The sequence below is a fragment of the Eretmochelys imbricata genome, chromosome 15 (assembly GCF_965152235.1).
Source record: "Eretmochelys imbricata isolate rEreImb1 chromosome 15, rEreImb1.hap1, whole genome shotgun sequence".
Taxonomy (NCBI): domain Eukaryota; kingdom Metazoa; phylum Chordata; order Testudines; family Cheloniidae; genus Eretmochelys; species Eretmochelys imbricata.
Window position 1 is genome coordinate 17,015,585 of NC_135586.1, and position 22,587 is coordinate 17,038,171.

General features: G+C 41.4%; 1 protein-coding gene across 2 annotated transcripts in view; it reads right to left on the minus strand.

Annotated features, from left to right (window-relative positions):
* The window catches only part of ARVCF (ARVCF delta catenin family member), a 228,761-nt gene that overhangs the window by 94,967 nt on the left and 111,207 nt on the right, over positions 1-22,587 (minus strand). For both annotated transcript variants that reach the window (XM_077834996.1, XM_077834997.1), the window contains exons 3-4: positions 21,199-21,803; positions 8,424-8,923 (exon numbers count right to left, since the gene is read on the minus strand). In XM_077834996.1, coding sequence (XP_077691122.1) covers positions 8,424-8,923; positions 21,199-21,803 — 1,105 coding nt within the window. The remainder of the gene's footprint in view (positions 1-8,423; positions 8,924-21,198; positions 21,804-22,587) is intronic.

Genomic DNA, 22,587 nt, shown 5'->3' on the forward strand with positions numbered 1-22,587 from the left:
AACACATTAAATATTAAACAAATCCAGCAGCAAACAAAAGAATGTACCTCAGATGTTAAAACCCATCTTTCTTTAATCTCTTTCTGGGTACATACATTATTATTATTTACTTGGCACACCTCACTTACTGTAGATACACAACACAATATAAGTTGTGTGTGCTTTTTGGAAATTATTTTACTTAGCATTTAAACAAGATAATATAAATGACAAGTGTAAATTAGCTTTCCATTGTTACCAATTTATATATTAAACAAACATATCCTCATTTTTGCAGAATTTACTAAACACTCTGGGTGTTAAGAAAAAAAGGAAACAGAGAAAGAAAAAAAAACTCAATATCTCCACTCAATTCTGGGAAGGAAAAAAAAAGCCAATACTAATTTTCTTCTACTTCAACTTACACAGATACCTTGTAAAGAAAGCAAAGGCAACTACCTAATCAATATAAAATACTTATAATCAGGCAAAACAGAACTGTTCAATAAGTTGTCATCAGAATCATATCAAACCCTTTGATTTAACAAATTATCCATTCTTTACTCACAATGCAGCAAAGCATGTGAATTGTCCCACTGACTTCAGTGGGGCTACCAATGTGCTTATAATATGAATGGGGGTTGAGGAAAAACAACGATGTAAAGGACTGGAGAATGGGTTGTCTTGCCAAGAGGTCACAGCTGGGCTTAGGTCTGCCCACCAGGGATGGGAGTCACTGGGCAGGAGTTGGAGGAATCACAAGGCCAGGTCCTGTAAACAAGAGTCAGGCCAGGGTTGAAGACCAGAGATCAGAGGCAGTACCAGCCTAGAATTGGGAGGCAGGAGTTGGGGTCTAAGTCAGGTTGGAGCCAGAGACCAGAAATCAGGAGACAAGGTAAAGTCCGGCGTTGCAGCAAGCCAAGGTCTGTGTGGTTGCCCAAACAACTTCCTGGGGTTAAGTAGGAGCATTTGGCTAATCAGAGGGCTGCAGGGTACTGTCACTCTGGGTCTCGTGGGCAGTACTTCCTGCGGCGCCCACTCTCCACAGTGCTCCGTGGCAGTGCCTCTATGTGGCCTCCTGGTGGGACTATGGGAATATCAGCCACACCTAGCTCTGCAGACCTGGGTTCTAATCCTCGGGTCCTTACAAACTATTTCTGTGGGCATGTCTATTGCAGAACTGTTTCTTATACTTTCCTCTGAAGCACCCGATACTTGCAACTGGCAGAACCAGGATACCAGAAGAGACGGATCACTGGTGTGATGCAGCAGGATCATTCCTATGGTTTCTATATTTCTACTGGCCTACGGTAATTCTTTACCTGAGCTAGTAAAACATCATAATTAAAAAGCATATTAAGATTTAACAAAATAAATCTTTAATCAATCATTCTGAGTTTGGAAGAGGCCAATACAAAAGTTTGGTAGGCCACAGACACACTCTGAATAAAGTATTAACAGTTTATACCCTTCATGTTTGAGTGGTTTCATTGTCAGAGATTCACAAAATTTTCTTCATCTGAAACAGGATGTTTCCTCTTTTCACCTGCCCCAGACAACTGACTATTCATTACATTACAAATGCTGCTGGAGTAAATAATTTCATTTTTTGAGATTAGAGAAGAATCAACTAGGGAAATATTTTAAAAGTCTAAAAGAAATCTGAAATCTTCTTAATATTGGAATTAGGACAGGATGGTCCCAATTTAACGATATAATTCAACATAGAACAAAGCTTATCAAAAAGTTTAACCTCCTTCTAAGACATCAGACAAACCAGCAGTCCTAATATTAGAAGATTTTGCAAAATTCTCCAGTGCTTGGGTACCACCTTGAAGACAACTGTGTATAGATTTTAATGTGCCCTAGGTCTGTAAAACAAGGATCTTATCTCCATATTTCTTCTATGTTGTCAATTACTGGTAGATATTTCTGAACAGACTAAATCCTACATGGATTCAAGAGAATCACATCTGGATTGCAGAGCTTGAATGGCCAGAAAAAGAAAGTCCAGTCCAGCAAACATGTCCCATCTAAACCAACAACGGGACTACTTGCATGAGTTAAGGCACTCATGGGCACCTTCATCCATAGTTTCTAAAGAAATGTTGCCTGTAAACTCTAACAAGTCCTTAAAAACAAATGCTCTCTTGGGCAGCCAAACAGCTGCTCCTTGTAGGGGCTGCAAGACAACAACTTGACACCCAAGAGAACCTTCCCCCACCCCGCATCTCCTCTGTCCCTTCTGGACTCAAGGATGCAATTAGGGTTGCGAGGTTTTCCATTTCTCCCCCACTGCACAGCCTCTTTTTATGCTCCAAAGGAGGCATTGCTAAACTAGAGAGAGGCACAAAAGATACATATTTTTGGTATAATATGGGGTAAGTAGGACCTTTAAGATGTTCAAAGGAAATAAATGACAAGAGTCCAGTAGCTGGCTATATGGGGGATACAGATCAAAATAATCTTTCTGTCAAAACAGTACTCAGGGAGGGAAAAAACTTAGAAGATATACAAAGAGTGGTCCAGGATAGGCAGAGCCTTGGTCATTCCCTATGCAACATTTGATGATGTGGGAAGGATTTAGATTCATGGCTGGCTATGTAGGGAAAATACTTCTTCAGAAAGGAGACAGATAATAAACAAAACAAAACTTTTTTCTTTTCAAAAGGTATCACTCAAGAAGGGGATTACATCAGAACTTTACATCCCAGCATCTCTCCAGTGTCTTGGGGGACCAAGCTCAGGAAGAGGTTCCCATGGTGGCACCCATAGCAACATGATTTTAATCCCTAACAACTAAGTTCACTCTAAAATTTTTTTTAAACTGTACGTTAAACCTGAGCGAGAACAAAGAGTGACAAAGATTAATATCACCGTAATTTGACCTCTGCCCTTAAAAATGATTCACTACATTTATTAGCATGAAGTGAGCTGTAGCTCACAAAAGCTTATGCTCAAATAAATTGGTTAGTCTCTAAGGTGCCACAAGTCCTCCTTTTCTTTTTGCGAATACAGACTAACACGGCTGCTACTCTGAAACCAGTCATAATTAATATGTTATCTTATAAAAAGTCAGTTTTAAAACTCCTGTCAATTTATCAGTTCCTTAAAATGACCCTAAAGAGAAGTCATTAAAACAGTAACTGCAAGACAAATTCATCCATCAACTTTTTCCATGTGCCTTTACTAAAAGAATTTGCCTTTTTGAGCATTGATCAGTGGTTGGCATACATTTTAGGATTTAAATAAGAAGATATACTATTGTCTTGCAGAAGATAATCAATTTTCTCTCTCATTCATAAGAGCTAGCTTGAATATACATGTAGGTTTCGAGCTACCCAAGGCATCAAGCATAGGCAGAAGCAACAAGGTTGTCTTTTTAAAGTAGTTTGGTTGATACAAATTGTAACAAAGAAAACAGAAGATAAAACTGTTTTTATAAATCCTCACTTCACAGCATATAAAAACAATTTAAGCCCACAGTTCCAAATGCTGTGGGCCCCACCTTCCAGTAGCTGTCTATGATGGGCAGGTTTAAAGAAAGTGTGTCAAACACAGACATGCTAACATCTTTTGAAATCCAAACAGAATCTTCTTTCTTACTTTGCTTAGTTGCAGAATCCAGTGTTACTATTAAATTAAAAAAAACCAAGAACCTGTTTACTCTTTCATCTATGCAGCACACTGAATCATTTATCATCTAAAATAAATTGCATATATTCACTGGGTGCTCTTGATGTAAGTTGATCTTGTAGTCATCTGTCTGACATGTATTCTATTATATATGCAGTCTTTTAAAAAATAAAATAAAATTGAGCTCTGGTGATGGGAGTTGGGCATCCCAAGCTGAAAGAGGCCAAGCACAGGTCCTGAAGATAAATTACTGGGTTACAGAGTGCATCATGAAATATATATTCTTTTGACAGGTTTCCCAACAGAAAAAAGGAGTAAATTCACCTGTAATTAGAAAATATGCTGCTCATAGTAGTGGACTTCCAAGAGGAGTTAGTGCCCGCTGAAATGAATTCTGGTTAGCTGCTAGGCTTCTAACATACATTAATTAATGCCCACAAGAAATGGATTCTGATTGGCTGCATCAAACAGCAACTTTCTACATAGAACATTATTAGATCAAAAGATTTTCTCCTTAGAACATTTAAGGTCAATCATTTTTCAATTAAACCCAATTTGCCAATACAGAGTGTCAGAAGAATAATGTTCTGCACCACTTAAAATATCATGCAGTGTCATTAAACAACAAAATTACATTTCAATGAGCACACAAAGAATGAAAAATTCATTAAAGCTACTAACTTCTGATTGCTTGTCAAAAGAGTGTAATAGAATTTCTGTCTTGCATATCTGATGGGAACATTTGTTCCACACCAAACCTTAGCGTTCAAGATAAAAACCTTTGCAGCTTTCCCAGTCAGAGCAGATTTCTTTCTTTATCAGCTCAGCTCTCATTTCTGAAGTCAGAAAATGATCCATTGAATGGGTAGTTTTGCAAGTCCCAAGAGGATAACTGCGGACTGATTCAAGGAGGAGCTCCACAGAGTAGCATTTCTGATTGCATAGTGTAGCTGTGAAAGCCTTAATAAATTGAGATTTCTGCAGTACAATAAGTGCAGGCTGTTTGTGCAACCCTAGATTTTTTTAAAAAAAGAGAACTAGAGGATACAGCATGACTATATCTTTGGGGATTGGTAGGTATTTTTAAATGCCTAACATGCCTGGCGTGCACTGAGGGCCATCATGCTCGAATGCCATTCTAGGCTATACACAGAACTTCTAGTAAAAGAGCTATGATGTCAAGCAACAACAGGCTTTCAGTTCCGAGGCAGGTGATACCACAAGATGGGAAAAGCTACACAGACTTACCTAGTCTAGCAGTCATGTGATATCAGAATACTGAAACCTGACTGTAGACTGCTGAGTGATACGATGAGTATGTCTACCCAGCAACCTCCTCTCGCTCCAGCAGTGAGTCTCACTGCCAGGGTCAACTGACTTGGGCCCGTGGAGCTCGCGCTGCGGGGCTAAAAATAGCCGTGTAGATGTTCGGATTCAGGCTGGAGCCTGGGCTCTCAGACCCTCCCCACTTGCCAGGTTTCAGAGCACAGGCTTCAGCCTGAATCTGAACAGCTACACTGCTATTTTTAACCCCACAACACAAGCCCAACTCAGTTGACCTGAGCAATGAGACTCACCACGGCAGGTTGGTTTATTTATTTTTATTTTTTTGCCGTGTAGATGCATCCAGTGATTGTTTAACCTGTGTCCTTTCAGAGTTAGTATCCTAGGATATATATTGATGTATACATCTAGGCCGGGTTTTTGTTTTAGAGGAGCTTAAGGGAGTCCAGTGCCCAAATTGCAATGGGATTTGGGGGCATAACTCACTTAGACCCTTTGGAAATCTCAGCCCTATTTTATAATGCAACCACACCTAGAATAGTCAACTAATGGCTGGCCACAATTCAGATCTGAATAGCAATCACTATCACAATTAGTGTAGATAACGTGTAACAACTGGTCTGAAGTTGCAGCCTTTTAAAAGAAGCAATTAAACTTATTCTTCTTTACCTCCATCTGAATCTGAACAAACTTCTGTATGGTGGCAAAAGTTCTCAAAGGTTTAATTCCAGACAGAATAAAATGTATTCATGGCAAACGCATACTCTGATCGACTGCAGTGGGAAGTAATCCTGATACAAAGTCAACTTATCATCATCATGATGAGAGCTCCAGAACTGTAACCAGTGCACGTAACACTGCAGAGCATTCAGTCCTTTTGCAGTAGCATTGGCTGAATGCTCCTCTTGTATTGTTTTAAAGACTTGAATCTTATTTCTCCCTGGTCTTGTCCTTCGGAATTCTTTTTTTGATGGAGGACTTGTGGCACCTTAGAGACTAACAAATTTATTTGAGCATAAGCTTTTGTGAGCTACAGCTCACTTCATCTCAGTGGTGTGGGGAGGGATAGCTCAGTGGTTTGAGCATTGGCCTGCTAAACCCAGGGTTGTGAGTTCAATTCTTGAGGGGGCCATTTAGGGATCGGGGCACAAATTAGGGATTGGCCCTGCTTTGAGCAGGGGGTTGGACTAGATGACCTCCTGAGGTCCCTTCCAACCCTGATATTCTATGATTCTAAGTGAGCTGTAGCTCACGAAAGCTTATGCTCAAATAAATTTGTTAGTCTCTTAGGTGCCACACGTCCTCCTTTTCTTTTTTCGCATACAGACTAACACGGCTGCCACTCTGAAACCTTTTTTTGATGGGCAGTTCAGTCTCAGCTGAGTCTGAATATCAGCTGTGATTCCACCAGCCTCAGCCCACACAATTGTTGTTGAAACTCTGTTCCCTTCGGCATTACTGCTAGAATGTTTAACACCCAGTTCTGACACTATTGCTTTAAGAGTAGAATTAAATTCATCCTGCATAGATGGAGATTAAAGAATCATCATCTGTTGCTGGACATCTGTTTAGGTTAATACTTTTAAACATTCCTAGGGTTTCTCAGTAGAGAAAAGACAGCTTAAAATAGCAAGTAGGAACTATACCTACATAAGGACGCAGAACAAAATTACTAATTTTACTTCTGAGGTAGGATCAAATGGCACATACTTACACTGTGAAATTAATTCATCAGTCGGGATTCAAAGCAAACACCATTCAGAGGGAAAGGGGGCAAACTCCAGTTTGTTTTTGCCATCTCTGAGATGACTGATTACCACTTAACATTATAATGATGTTCCTCCAGAGTAAATTATAGACTAGCTTTTTCTTTTTTGAATCTGACAAAATAAATGTGTTCCTTGGCAGAGCTCTGGAAATGAGTTTTGAACAAACCAGAACTGCAGAGAAATGCATTTTATTTATCCAATTTTTTTTTTAAAAGGACAAAATACAAAGTCAGCCATCCTGCTGAATCAAATACTTTAGCAAAAGGCTCCTCTTTCCTAGCTCTATGGAGAAGGACTGGAAGGAGGGAAGTTAGTTTGTGGATTGCATGGTTAGGCCCAGTTTGCTGAATAAATAAAAATGCTTGAGGAAGGACAAGCATCTCAGTACCAATATCCATCTCAAAGGACGATGTCTGGTAAAAGCCTGGAGAGTTGCCACAAGTCCTGCAGTGATTATAGCATTATAATGTTTACCTCAAATGTATTATGCCACATTTTATGATTGAATTTGCTTGGCAGATCCCAATACAGATGAGGTAGCTAAACATTTCAATCATACAGGCCTATTTTCACATGCTTAGTGCTTTCTGAAAAACTCTATTTTTGGAGTAAAATCCTCCATCTGGTCTCCATCTAACTGTCATTCCTCCTCCTCCCCCACCCCTGACTCTTCAAAGGGGGGAAAATCTATGTTCCTGCTTTCGAATTATGGGAAGCTGAAGAAGAATAAGTCTCCACAATATGAAGAGTTGTTGACACGCTTTCTCACCCCCCTCCACATATGTAACTCAATGGCTGAACTTTGAAAACTGGCATGTAATTCACTACTCATTTTGGAGTATGTCCAAGGCTAAGTTCAGACAAAAGCTGGTTGAATAATGGAGCCACAAATAATTGGAAAAAAAAAATCACTGCTAAGTATATACCGGCAGTTTTTTTAAAAAAACGGCAGTGCCTCCTTTCCTGAAATTATAATGAACATTCCCTCTCCCAAAACTGTCTCAGCAGCAGCCCCTGTGCCTGTCAATCTGAAAATTTTCTAGCCTTTATAGCATTAGCCACACAACCTCACCACACATTGCACAGCACCTTGGTTTTTCCCCTGAATAGATAGGTACATGCAGCTACACTGTGACGCACTTAATGCGGCAGCATCCAGTGGGTCTCATAACATCAGGCGCTTAAGGACATAACACATGTCTTCACAGCAAGCAACTCGAGTTTTGCCCATAACCCAACTCCCAGCTACACACACACAAATCTCGAATTTGAGTTATGTGGTGCTCGTAGGGCTCTTGATGCCGTAACTAGTAATGTAGCGGGGATGCAATTCACTCTGTGCTGCTAATCCAATCACTCTGTGTAACTCGAGTGTTGTTGCTCTCAATCCAGCTAGGCTTGCTGGAGTGAACTAACTTGATCTGTTACATATATGTAGCCCTCTTAGGGCTTGTATTCACTGTAACATCCTGGAGGGTATGAGAGCCCAAGGCACCCACAAAGCTAGACTTCTATGGTGTAGAGTTCCCGAGCGTACTTTGAACTTTTAGTGCACAGCAGCAGGGTCCACACAGACCTGCTGCAGTGTTGTAGATTTACACCCCCACATGCCTCACGCTAACTCGGCATACAGACATGCCCTGAGACAAATGACTGCAGCCAGTGGTTCATAACTCTTAGACAATCTTGCCACCTTCAAAAATTCTTGTTCCCAAAACCAATAAAGCCTTCCCCTGAAAAAATACAGACACTGACCTGTAATGAGCTCTCTGACTTCCATGTCGTTTGTCTTCCGCAATAACCTGATTAATGCCGGGATCCCATCGCAGTTCTTTATAGCCACCTTGTTCTCGTTATCCTTCCCATAAGAGATGTTTCTGAGAGCCCCACAAGCTTTGCGATGGACCTCTGGCTTTGGGTGATCTAGCAGCCCCACCAAGATGGGAATCCCTTTTAGATGCCTCACATCCTTTTTTATTTTGTCGTTCTCATAGCACAGGTGCTGCAAGTATGCAGCCGCGTTGGACTTGACTGGATCGATGGGGTGACTGAGCATGGCAATCACTTCAGGGAGGTCAGGGTCCCGCCACCTGGGGTCTTTGCGGATGCTGTCAATGGAGGGGGAGCGCTTGCCCAGGCGTTCGATGCTAGCCATGCTCCCCCTCTCAGGCTGTGCTAATGGTGCTGCGTAGCCACCGTGAAGGTAAGGGATCCTCTCGTCAACCATCTCTGTCTCAACAGGGTCATCGTAGCCCCTGAACAGAGAAGAACATTTCAAAATTAAAAAAAAAAAAAAAGTGTATTTAACATTCAGTGCTGTTGAGCCAGGATTAACATCTGGGTGATGATCAATCTTTTTAACCTCACACATGCATTAGCGGTAGGATATTTGCATTTTTCAAATAGTGTTTTTCTGGCCATACCAAAATTAAGCAGCATTAATCACCACTCAGCAATGAGGAGACCATAGCATAATATTTGTTTGGTGAGCAGTAAAACGATGACAGGAATTGTAAGTCAGCAACGTTGCTTTCATTTAGGTATTTTACCAAAGTAGTTATGATAGAACTGGGTTACATTTAGTGGGAAACACTAACCTCATTAATGGTGATCCTCTTATGATGAGCTAGAAATCTAATTAAAGGCATCCAAGGTATGGACAGAAAGCACCTCTCAACTACTTGTAGTTCCTCCCCAAACACTGCACCAACACACACACTTTTTAGCAAGGATAACAAGGTCCATTACATTTCCAATTCAGAGCACGTGTTACTGGGGCCCAGACAAGCTCCCTCAGTTCATCAATGATCGTTTGCAAAAGGTGGAGGAACACCCAAGTTTTGGAATCAGAGCTCATACCAAACAGATCTTCTGCAGAGTGGTCCAGGATTGGGGCACTCAACTGATAGTGAGGAGGCCAAGGTTTCCCAGCTCTGCCACTGAACTGCAATGTGACCTAGGGTAAGTCACTCCACCACCCTGTCACTTCCCTCCCGGACAGTGGCTAAGCCTAGATGCAAGCCGCCAGCTGCAGTCATTCTGTGCATTAGGAACAACTGTACTGATCTCTTTCTAACTAACAGTGGTGTAATTTATTGTATATAGTTTGTGCAATAAGGGCAGCCACAATCACCCAAAATATTTTTGCCCTCAGTAGAAAGGCCCTGATTCTACGAACAGTATATAATAGTAGTTGAAATTGACTTTTTAATGGCAGTCACTGTAATTCTATCCTCCTACTTTGAAAAAGATCATATCTTGAGCAACCAGTTGTGAAGTTTCTTCAGTATATTTGTAAGGAGATACATTTTCAGCTTAAGAACTTGTTATTCAAAGAGACAGATAGATATAGTTTGACATTTTGAACAAAGTGACATTTGGGAGGGGGGGCCTTACCTCACATCCTGTAGGCTCAGCATTTCACAAACTATCTACAGCAATGAGTAAATGGGTAAAATGGGACACAGAAATGGGTAAAATCCCACCAGTGCGTAACATACTGCACAGCAGTGGGGTGAAGGGGAAAAAAAATATCAGCCATCGGTGCAGGGGCCATCAATCCTGAAAACACAAGAATATTCTTAACTTTATGTACACAAGTGAACCCACTGGCTTACAGAATGACTCATGTATAAAGTTAAAAATGTGCACAAACATTTTCAGAATCAGGGCCTTGTTTATTAAAGTTTCAACCAAAAGACCCACACATAGTAAACTCAGTTTATCTGCCTCTGAAGGATGAAGGGCCAAGTTAGTCCTACAAGGCTCTGAATCTGTGTTCCAAGGAGTCTAACTGTTTTAAACCAGATGCTTAAGATCACTAAGCGATCCATACAGCTATGGTGTACAACGGGGGGTTTTCTGCCCCTCTTCCAATTAATAGTGGTTTTTGTATCTGCTAAAATAAAGGAACTTCTTAGAAGTTAATTATATTACTTCTTTCATTGCTCAGTAAACCTGACAGATGGGATGACCATCAATAGAAATTAAGGTTACTATTTAGCAAAGCCCCACAGAATCCACAGCCCTTCCCACGCAGTGTGTGTGTGTACTGCAATTTTAATTTTAAAAACAGTCATGAAATTGTAAGTACAGCTTATTTGCTTTTTTTAAAAACAGTGGAAGCCTTTGCCAGCTGCCATTGTTCTGGGCAGATTGGAACTGTGGCTCTCTCAGTCAAGCAAGCAATTTTAAATTGCAGGAAAGAGGTCCTTAAACTTGGATTTTAGGCACACATTGTGCATAGCTGAAATATTCCTGATGTCATGCAGAAGGCTATATAGACTACTACTATTTTGCAAGAAGGAACACAGTAATATTCTAAGGGACTGCTAATTAAACTAGAACCCCAAGGAGAAGAGCAACTGGGGACAGGGTCTGAACTCAGAATAATACAATTAACGTCTATATGTTAAAAGCATCTCTTCCAACTTTAAGTTACTTTAAATTGCTGATCTTAACCAGAAATGGAGGGGGGAGGGGATATAAATGGGCAGGTGTTCAAAACACTCAAAAAGAAACTGAAGAAAATCCTTTTATTGATGCAGTTATTTGTGCATGCATAATTCATTACTTTCTTTAGGCTGTAATTTACAGTGTCTGAACAGCCATTACATTTCCCATTATGTAACAAAGCTGTTTTCAGTCTTCATTATAAGGGGAAGTAATAACATTAAAATGATTTATTCCCATTTACAAGACAAAAAGGATAAAGAAAACACCAGAACTCTAATGCAATGAGCAAGATTGTGTTTTTACATGCACCTAGGATACAATGAAAACACGCTAGCTCCTTGCCTCAATCTTGCTCCTAATGCCGTATCTTTACTGTGCCCGGCAAAGCAGTAGAGGGAGACAGAGATGAGCACAAACAGTCACCCTCTACATGGCTGCTGTTGTGATGAGGTGACTTGTCAATCACCAAGGGTCAGTCAGATCAACTGTCTGCAAGGTAACTACCTATAACTTCAATTGAACTGTAAAATTAAATAAGCATTATTCTCGTCCCACTAACCATGGGGTTTCCATGCACAAAGATGAAGATAATTATTGTCTAGGGATGAGGCCGGTTACCTCACCACAGTGAAACCTCTCTTCAGCTCAGAATTGGTCTTGTTATTCAAATTGCATGGGCGGTCCGCCGTATGCCCAAACATAGTCTCCTTGATTTCATCATCTGCCCACAGGAATCAGATTGAAGACCCGAATGGTGTGGAGTCAAGCGAAAGCACCATGCTCTCTTGTATGACACAATGCTAAATTATTATATTACCACCAATTATTATTAAATGTAAAATATTTAAAATAAATTAAAATTCTCATAAAAAGTATTTACAACTCTAAGAAAGGATCAAATACAGTTTTAATATACTTTGTAGAACCAAAATGGGGAGAAAAGATTTTGTGCCTTGAATTACTCCAATAAGAAGGATTCAACACAACGACCTATTGATTTTGCTGAGGCTTGCTGTAAAAATATCACTCCCTGATGAAATCCATTCATTTCAGCACAACCTTGTGTTCAATATGAGAAGGTATCAGATGCCTCAAATTCCTTGAGAGGGGATGTGCTCCTGAGCTCCTAAGCCAGCAAAAGACTGCGTGTAGATCAAAGTCAAGGAAAGCAGATGAAAAAAAAGGAAACACTCCTTTGTAGCCATCAGCAACAGCTCTTGACCAGTCAAGCAGCACCACATAAGCTGCTAGCTCATAATCAAACTAGAAGCACAAACTGACAATGAAAACACAAAAGCCCAAACTGCACAAAACGTTGGCAGGTGCCCATTGCTATTAATTCTTGATCCTTTTATAAAGTCTGATTCCTGCGCAGGCTTTTCAGGCTTTCCTCAAACTCTGTTCCTACCACACAAAGCCTTCTTCAATGGGACAGTTATTGGAGTGAAACAAACAGGATTACAAATCTGTTGCCATCCCTATAGAACATAAAGACATTTGCCTTCAAACAAGATAAACAATTACTTTAAAGCATTTTCTGGGGAACTATTAATACGCAGTACAGAGTGTTAATAAGCGCACACAAATTTTGGTCCAACGCACCTCAGCTGAATGAAGAAGGGAGTTTTTCCTCATCCAGTGCTTGGTTAACCTATCAGAAACAGAAACAGCCTCCCCATCCAGCACAAGTAACATCTGGAAGATTGCCATGCAGGGGAATGAGTTAATATCTGGGAATCCAGAGGTGCTGCAATGGAACGAAAGGCAATAGAAGAGGGTTCACATGTTTCTGTTTGAGCCCACATTCAAAACGGTGATAAAGTCATTATGCCGGGGGGGGGGACGGGGGACGGGACGGGACGGGACGGACCAGCAATTTAAAAAAAATGGAAAGAAGTGTTTGTGGGATTTTAAGTGGGAAACTTGAAAATGACAATTCTGCCTTTCCTCAATAATGTCAAAAGGCAGGAAGACACAGCCAACTAGAACAGGTCATTTTCCATCTGCAAAGAGTGCAGAAGTGCTCATGGACATCCACAAACATGGAACAACCACAAAGCCCCCTAGTGGCTAATAAAAACAAGCTTGCTTTGCTGAGGCCCTTAAAATTAAAATAATAATTAAAAAAAGACAATTCTGAACTAGCAGCACCAGAGTGTTCTTCATTCAGCCTGACTCTGGCCAGGTATCTCAGTACACTTCCATCCCCGGCAAGATGGTGTCTCCAGGTTAACTGCATTCTGCTGTAATTTTTATGCTTACCTGCTCCCTCCCTTTTTTTTTTTAAAATAAGCTGACCTGCATTGAAAGTACTTGCCTGTGCATTGCTATGAAATCAAAATCTGATAAGGATGTAGTCCTGTTCAAAGCGAAAGACTAAGTATCTAGAAAATTTAAATTTAAATTAAATTTTCCTTTTATTCAGAGTTTAAAAAGCATCAAAACAAAGATCCAGATTACTTATCTCCCAATTTCAAACTCTCACAATCCTTAGGTTTAAACAGTAGAAGTAGAAGGGATACTGTCATGGTTATTAGAATTTAAAAATTGGCTTGCTCAGGTGTTTGGGATGTTCCAGACTATCTTTTACTTTACAAGTGAGTTGTAAGGTTTTCTTTTGTTTTAATTGGGCTTGTGCCCCTTTTTTATTTACTCTTTCAAAATATTAAAAAGAGGCCTGAAAAAACTTTGTTTTATAAACTTTAGAAATTCAGGTTCTACTTAGCTTAGAATACTCTACAGCCATGAACACAACAGGGGATTTTAGCAAACCAAACCAAACCAACCCAACCCACACTATTGATACTCCACCGGTGGAATGCTGACACTGAAGACGACAAGAGAGTGAAAGTTGGGCAATTGAGGGGGAGAAGGGATTTAGAATTAGACTGTTTAAAATTCTGGTTTTTACTAGTTTTTGTTAATATCCAGTTAACCTATATAATCAAACAACAGCATGGGAACAGGGGCCTTTGTTAAAATGATTTAGCATTTCCTGCCCCTCAATCAAATTGTGTAAGGTCACACTATACGTCTTGATAGACCCCAACAAATGCTCCAGTAAAATTAAAAACCCCATAGTTGGTAGTCCTGATACTTCCAGCATTTAAAAAAAAAATACAGAAACCACTTGTGTATATAAAAAAAAGTTATGAAGGACGCAAACAAGGCATGAATCCAATTTAAAAAAAATACTTTTACAAGTCACCTTTAAAAGTAAGCAGGGGACCTATTTTACCATAGAATCAAAATGCATTTCTCTCACCCCAACTTACTGTGGAACCCATTGTAAATAAACCTGTGCACATTCCTCATGAACAGAGCACAATATGTCAATTTGCTCCTTTTAATAGCAATTCAACTTGCAGCAAGGACCAGTTAAAAAGAAATTCCATCGTTGTTTTTATCTTCCCTAGTTATAATAGGGGACAAATGTTAAAAATTCATTTTTAGGTATAGAAACTTTTAGTGTCCCTTTATGAATGAAGCCTTCACTCAATGCACTAGTTTGTGGAATGCAGGCAGACGTTAATTAGTCTTGTATTTGACATACTTTGGTGGTTTAATTCTTTTTTTAAATATGCATTTTAGACATACAGAGACACATCCAAAAGAGCTTCAGCATCGGTCTAAAATTCTGCCAGGTCTCATTTGCCAGGAAAAATGATCTAGTGTCAATCGTTCATAGGGTTGCCAACTTTATACTCGCACAAAACAGAACACTCCTACTCAGCTCCCTCCCCCACTCACTCCATCCCCCCTCCCTCCCCCAACCCTCACTCACTCGCTCATTTTCACCAGGCTGGCTGAGGGGCTTGGGGTGTAAGAAGGGGCGAGGGCTCCGGCTAGGGGTGTGGGCTCTGGGGTGGGGCTGGGGATGAGGAGCTTGGAGTTCAGGATAGGGCTCTGGGCTGGGGCAGGGCGTTGGGGTGTGGGCTCCGGCTGTGGGTGCAGACTCTCGGGTGGGGCTGGGGATGAGGGGTTTGAGATGTAGGAGAGTGCTCCAGGCTGGGACTGAACTGTTCAGAGGGCAGGAGTGGGATCAGGGCTGGGGTGCAGGGTGTGTGTGTGTGACGGCTCCAGATGGAGGTGTGGGGTGCAGGAAGGGTTTCTAGGCTGCGGCAGGGGGGTTGAGGTGTGGGGCTGGGGATGAGGGGTTTGGGGTGTAGGAGGGGGCTTCAGGCTGGGACCGAGGGATTCAGAGGGGGATCAGGGCTGGGGCAGGGAGTTAGGGCGTGGGGGGTGAGAGCTCTGGCTGAGGGTTGCGGGCTCTGGGCTGGGACTGAGGATGAGAGGTTGGGGTGCAGGAGGGTTCTCCAAGCTGCGATCAAGGGGTTCGGAGAGCAGGAGGGGGATTAGGGTGGGACGGGGAGCGGGAGGGGGTTAGGGGTGCAGACTCCGGGCCACGCTTACCTCAGGCAGCTCCCGGAAGCAGCAGCATGTCCCCCCTCTGGCTTCTATGCGGAAGTGTGGCCAGGCAGCTCTGTGTGCTTCCCCAGCTGCAGGCGCCACCCCCGCAGCTCCCATTGACTGCAATTCCTGGCCAATGGGAGCTGCGGAGCTGGCGCTTGGGGCAGGGGTAGGGTGCGGAGCCCCCTGGCTGCTCCCATGTATAGGAGCCAGAGGGGGGACATGCCGCTGCTTCCAGGAGCCGTGTGGAGCAAATACAAAACAGGGAGCCTGCCTTAGCCCTGCTGCACCGCCGACCGGCCAGCTGTGCTGACTGGAGCTACCAGGGTCACTTTTCGACACCTGGCAGCCCTAGTTGTTCACTAGTCCAAGTGATAGTGCATGGAGAATTGCACTCATTACCACAGATCAGGTTTTGAAATTTTTGCACCTGATGCTGTTTATGTTTGTGTTTTACCTCCTTCAAGAGAACGCAAACTAAGCGTTTTGTCATCTACACTCCAGTGTTGGGGACATGGCGTTAATATCAATAACAAAGTTGCCTGAATTCTGAATTTTACAGACCGAGGGGCCCATTCTAAAAATGTGTATGATCTCAACAAACACTCTCAATATAGAGAGCCAGAATGGCGGACTGACTTTACAAAACACACACAGCCACATGCACAGGAGTGCAAACAAATGGAAAAATTGCCTTTGTACACGCATCTGTATTTGAAGAAGATCTGAATCTCCCCCCCCCCCGCCCCCAATTTATATTCAAATACAACTGATTTAAATTAGGCCAGTGATGAGAGGAGTGTGAGAACACTGTCAATAGCTGGCTGATCGGAGAGTGGATAAAACTTCCAACAACTGGGAAAGGCAATGTGCAATAACCCATCTGACTAGGATCCTCTATTTAGAGAGTTAGATCACTTCAACACAATGCAGTAGACCTAGATGACTAGCTTTTATCCAAGTTTTCTGGGATGGAATGGGAGTAAGTCCAGTAACTCTGCCACCAGGTATAGATCAAGAAATTTATTATTTTAAACTCTAGTAACATCTTAATGCAGCAATAGCGGAGAAGAACCTTCATTTAAAAATAAAAATAAAAAAAGAAAAAAGTTTTACACTTGGATTTCTGCCATGATCTGGGTAAGCATCCAAACAAGAGTCCAGCTCATTCCCATCTCCACACAATGAAGGAGCAGAAGATGCTGTGGTTTAATGAAGTACATAGTGATCTGTTCCCAAGCATTCTATTTGGCATTATGTTTGTTGTGTGTAATTTATTCCTAGAATTATCTACCTTTACTGAAAATGACATGGGACAAAGTAAATCCGCTGGTCTTTTCCAAACTCCAGGGAATATTTGTGGACACCAGAAAAATCTCCACACGCAATTAATCCCTGCTCAGGAATTGGATGTTGGAACTGGAGCAGCATGCGGGTTGGCAAAACCAGTGCAGATCTGAGGTATTTCTAGAGCATCTATCACAGGCATGTTTCAATTTAACTCACAGATAATACCAAGGTCACTGCCAAATGCAAAAAGTCCTGTGCCTGGTTCAGGCCCAAAGGCCCCAGTCTTAAAGAAGACAATTCAGAAGGGTTAGATTTGTTCCAATTTCCTCCTCTGTATGCAAGGTTTTATAGTTTCTCTTGTGGAAGTGATTAATTCCAGGTCTACTTTGGTTTGGGATCAACCATTCCCCTATTTAACACACCTTCCCTGGCATTCCTCCGTGAGCAGTACCTTCCCTGCAGGTATTGATGAGAATCACTGTATGTCTTGTCCTCATACAACACTGTGCTGAGAGAAATCTCATATGGTGTGTGTTAAGAATAGGCACCACCAACCTCAACCTCCTTTATTCTACCTGCCTGTGAAGACGAATTGCTCACAATGTGCTTTTATCCTTTAATTTTTCCCGCTATTTGCGCCACTAGCAACATACATTGCCCTGGGACTTGCCTTCCTCTGAAGGATCAGGTATGGGTTATTGCCAAAGACTGGATATTAAAAGTGTTATCAGACACTTCCATCACTACTTATTTAGGCCTAAATGGAAAGAGGACTATTTAACATCTCAGGGCCATACAGTGGCCTGTATAAAACGAAGCTTGATCTTGCTCCTATTTCTAGAGAACAAATATCCACAACACAAACTGCCACCACAGTCTGCGACCTTGGGTGATAGTTTTAACGGACAGTCGAAGATTGAATGGCATGAAAACTAACCTGCCATCTTGTCTCAAATTTAAAAAGATCCCTCCCAGTTTTCTTTGAGGCACAATGGTTGAAGCTTCTATTACCATCATCATCCTATTCTATGCATAGAGGACTTCAGCTTCCAGTGCCATCTATTTATTACCTCTTATGGGCACAGTGATGCTGGTAAACCAGGTGCCAGCTCTTGCCAAGTCTGCAGGCACCAGCAGAGCACTGACAAATTCATAGCTGGAAGCCAGACCAGCTCACCTATATGTTAATATTGTTCAAGATAGGTGTTAGACTTGTAAAAATGCATTTAGATTCTATAAAATACTTGTAAGTTGCTATATGCATTAATCTTACTTGAAATGTCTGTATTCCAAGATAAAATATAGGTTTTTTGACCTGGGTTAAGCCCTAAAAAGACATTCAATGCTGATAGATTACTATATCTGACACTTTTTGAATCGCAGACAAACTTCTTCATGTATATATGATTGCTTGCTGTAACCTGTAAAAAACCTTTCATTTCTTTTTCCTACTTTTTAGTTAAATTTATTACAGGCTACCAGTGTTGTCTTTGATAATGAAATCTAAGGTACAAATTGATCTGGGGCACGTGACTGGTCTTTTGGGTCTGGAAGTAGCCTGAATATTTTGCAATTTTTTATATAAGTGACCATTTATCACTAAGTCCAGCTTGCCTGGATGTCAAGATAGACTGGAAATCTCAAGGGGACTGATTGTGACTCCATGGTAAGACTGTTTCAGTGATCTAGGAGTTCACATTTGTTACTGGGTTGATGAAATCTAATAGAACATACTGCCAGTTTGGGGTGTCTGCCCTGAGGTTGGCACTCTTGGTCGTGAGCCACTCCAGACAGTCTGATAGGCAGTAACTTTACTTTTAAGATGAAAAGACTAAAGAGAATTAAAAAGCTGTAATCACGCACTAATTACTTTGGGGCTTCATCATTAAACATGAAGCACTATTTATTGTCATTAGCTTCTTATAGATCAAGGGCATACCTGAGATGTAGGTTTAATTGTTTAAATATTTCTTTGAATAGCTGTAAATGTTTAAGAGCAACTATTTTATGAAGTAGCTCTCATTCACTCCTTTTACGTTTTCACAAGCTAAACTTTACTGCCACATTCAGATTAATTGCTTGTCAAAGCCCCTTGATCATATGAAATATGGAAAAACAACAAAAGAAATGCAAAACAAAACCTGTAAATTGGTCCTAACAAGACTGCAGTGGAACAATAAATCAAAGGGATGTTTCAAAACTTTTGAAAATGCAAAATTGATAGGTTCTAAGAGAGTATTTAGTTATTCATCCTGCATGCAGTTTGCAAAATGGCAACAAAAACTGAAGTCCCCTGTTGCCTGACTGCTTTTAACAAGGGCTATAAAATAAAATTTTGCCTCAAGGTAACAGAGAGGTTATTTGAGTTTGGTAGATCAATCAATATTTCAGTACCCATCAACTGCCAGATTAGTGTTCATTTCAACCCCCAATGTATGCAAGTGTGAGAGAGAAAGAGTTAGCCTGCGAGACTGCAGGCTTGCATCATGTAGAATTTCCAGAAGCTCCTGTACAGCTCTGGCTTCTTTTCTTTTTTCTCTTTTTCGTTTGTTGGTGCCAGTTTGGTGGCATTTGCTTTTGTGTCTCTTCAGAAGGAATCTCCAATGGAGGGGTCAATGGAACTAGATCCAGGTTACTGTACTCAAGATTTTAACTTATTTTAAATGATAAATAATGGAAATTAAGCAGACATCTTCATAGACTGACCAGGCTTGTATTCTAACTAGATCAACCCAGAAGGGGGGGGAGGGGGAAGGAGGGAGACACAACAAATGACAAGTCATTATATGTCATAGCTAGAAATGACACACGCTTTCAAGGTTTAGAAAGCCAATGAGTGATTTCAACTGGAAAGAAATCCCTTGCTCCCAAGCACGGTTTTTCTCACAAGAACCAGTTCCTGCAAGCCTGATGTGGATGACAGAAGTTCCAGAATGCTTAGCAAAACGTGAGCTGTGACAGAAAGCAGAACATCTCCCACGAAAGTGGTTAGAGCAGAAGTAATCTGTGACTTGCCTCTCTAGTTGTGTTAAGGGTAATACATATGTTGTCTTCTTCCCTTCTTGTGGTTTGACACTGCTAAATAATGGCCCAATTTTCATGCACTTCCTATGAAGTGCTGAGCACCCTTATCTCCCAGCTGGGTTCAACTGGGAGCAGAGCGTGCTGCATATCTCACCAGATTATACTTATTAGAAGCGGTATTCCTTCAGCAACATGGAACGACAGGCCCTAAGCCTCTTAGAACTGTAACCAGAGAGTTGTTAATTTTAACATTCCTGTTTGGCAGATAGATACATTCGGGCCCTGCAAAATTCTCACAAATGTACTAGCCCATTTTCCCCTTGGTACTGGACGGGAAGACAACACAATATAGTCACAAAAACTGTCTCTTTACAAATAAAAATGCAACATAGCCCTTTGTAAGAGTCATCACTTTCTCTTTCTAAATATAATCTAAAATGAAGCTGCCCTGCAATTTGGGGAAAGGATCCTTGCATACAGAGCATATATCATTTTTCACATAGTGTTTGTGACACATATTGCAGGGTCTCTATCTGGTTTGTGGTAAACAAGCTGGTCTTCCCTAGGAAAGCCCACTGCCTCATGAGAGCCAACTTTTCTCTGAAGGGGCCCACTCAAACTCCCTGTCCCTCAGGATTCCAGGGAAGGGCTGTAACAGCATTGACTGGGAGACACCAAATTCCTTTGGGAAAGTCATCTCCACACCCAGAATCAGAATTAAAAATTGGAAACCCAAGCTAGAGTTTTACACTCATTCCTTTTTTTTTTTTTTTTTTGCTTATGTTAAGTAATTTTGATTTCTTGTGATTATAAAAGGTTAGTTGTTCATGGAAAGACCACACTGATTGCAACTGTGCCTGTTTTTGCTGCTCAGTCATTCCAGAAGTTTATGCAGACTATTAGAGGTTAATATTTTATGCTTAAAATCAGGTTTCAGAGTAACAGCTGTGTTAGTCTGTATTCGCAAAAAGAAAAAGGAGTACTTGTGGCACCTTAGAGACTAACCAATTTATTTGAGCATAAGCTTTCGTGAGCTACAGCTCACTTCATCGGATGCATACTGTGGAAACTACAGAAGACATTATATACACAGAGACCATGAAACAATACCTCCTCCCACCCCACTTTCCTGCTGGGTGGGAGGAGGTATTGTTTCATGGTCTCTGTGTATATAATGTCTTCTGCAGTTTCCACAGTATGCATCCGATGAAGTGAGCTGTAGCTCACGAAAGCTTATGCTCAAATAAATTGGTTAGTCTCTAAGGTGCCACAAGTACTCCTTTTCTTTATGCTTAAAATAAATCATTAAAATAACTGTAGAGAGGATAGCAAACATTCGGCAGGATTTTACCTTCCTTTGTGAGGTCTCCCCCTCTCAGGCACCCCTGCAGATGTCCTTCGGTTCACTGTGGAGTAATCTGGGTCCAGTTCATACCCTTCATCATCTACCCCAAGGCTGCGGTTATCGTCCTCCAGCCCATAAGGCTCTGGCTGGAAACGTTCTGGCTGGGAGCGATTCAAGTCAATGTTGCTGCCTGTTGGCACTTGGGGCTGGGCGATGGGACCATAGTTATCCCTTCTGCTTGGCAAGGTGAAACTACCATCCTCTGGCCGGTAACTGTTTCCTGGCATGTAAGCATAGCGAGGACGGTAGTTGATGCCACGGGACAAGCTGCCATAATTGTCAGCTAGGTCTCCGTAGCCATCGTGGCTGATAAAGGGGCGATACTGGCTATCGTGGCCGTCGGGATAAGAATCGTAGCTATTGTAAGATCTGGTCAACGTGGACGAAGCTTGTGGTGTGATGTAACGCTCACCATTCTTCATGTATCTTCTGTCTATTGAATCTGTGTAGCTGCCCATGGGAGAGGAGCTGTCCATTACAGGCAGGCCATCAGGCCCCAGGGGGACCTGGCGTACTGTTCTAGTGGTGACTGTTTTGACCATTTTTGTGACCTGTGAAGCAGAAACCAATACAGATGTTAACGTTTTCCTTCTGTCTGGCTCCAAGTTTTAGGATGAGTACAAGGGAAATTCCTCGTGAGGAGATCTAAAACTAGACTAGAAGACACTAGAAAACATACTGCAAGTGAAATCCTGGCAGGCAGTAGGTTACCTAATGACTTATAAAATTCCATACCAGCCTTAGGATGCTGTTTTAGCAATTAGAAAATTGAGCTTATATGAAGGTGGAGCATCAAAGGGGACAGAATTTAAGGTTGTTAATATTCTAGTTACAAATAATACAACCTTTTCTCCCTTAAGCTCCACTCCTCTACCCCTCATACCGAACCCCTACAAAAAACCATTGACTGCTCTCCGTTACATGGCGTTATTTTAGATTGCCACCAGTGTAAGACTGTCATTATTGCAGCCATCCCAAACTGTACCCATCTAGATCACCTTTTGCAGAGTTTCAGACACTTCTATTGAAGTTATGTTTATGCACAGTATTACTTTTGTTTTCATATGATTTTTTCCTCCTTATAAATCCTGTTTATTCCAACCTCAAGTGGGTTTAGACTGTTTGGGTATTTCACTCTGATCATCCAAAGACATGAAAAAATAAATACAAGGAGACCAAAAGAGTCAAAGGTGTAAACGTGACCCAGTCACAGCCCAACATTAAACAATGTTAAGCGAGGTTCAGGGTTTGGCATACAGAAATTTCACCCAATGTAGTACTATGGCCAACACACTAGGAACCTTCATTAAAGATACAGAAAACACTTTATGTTTC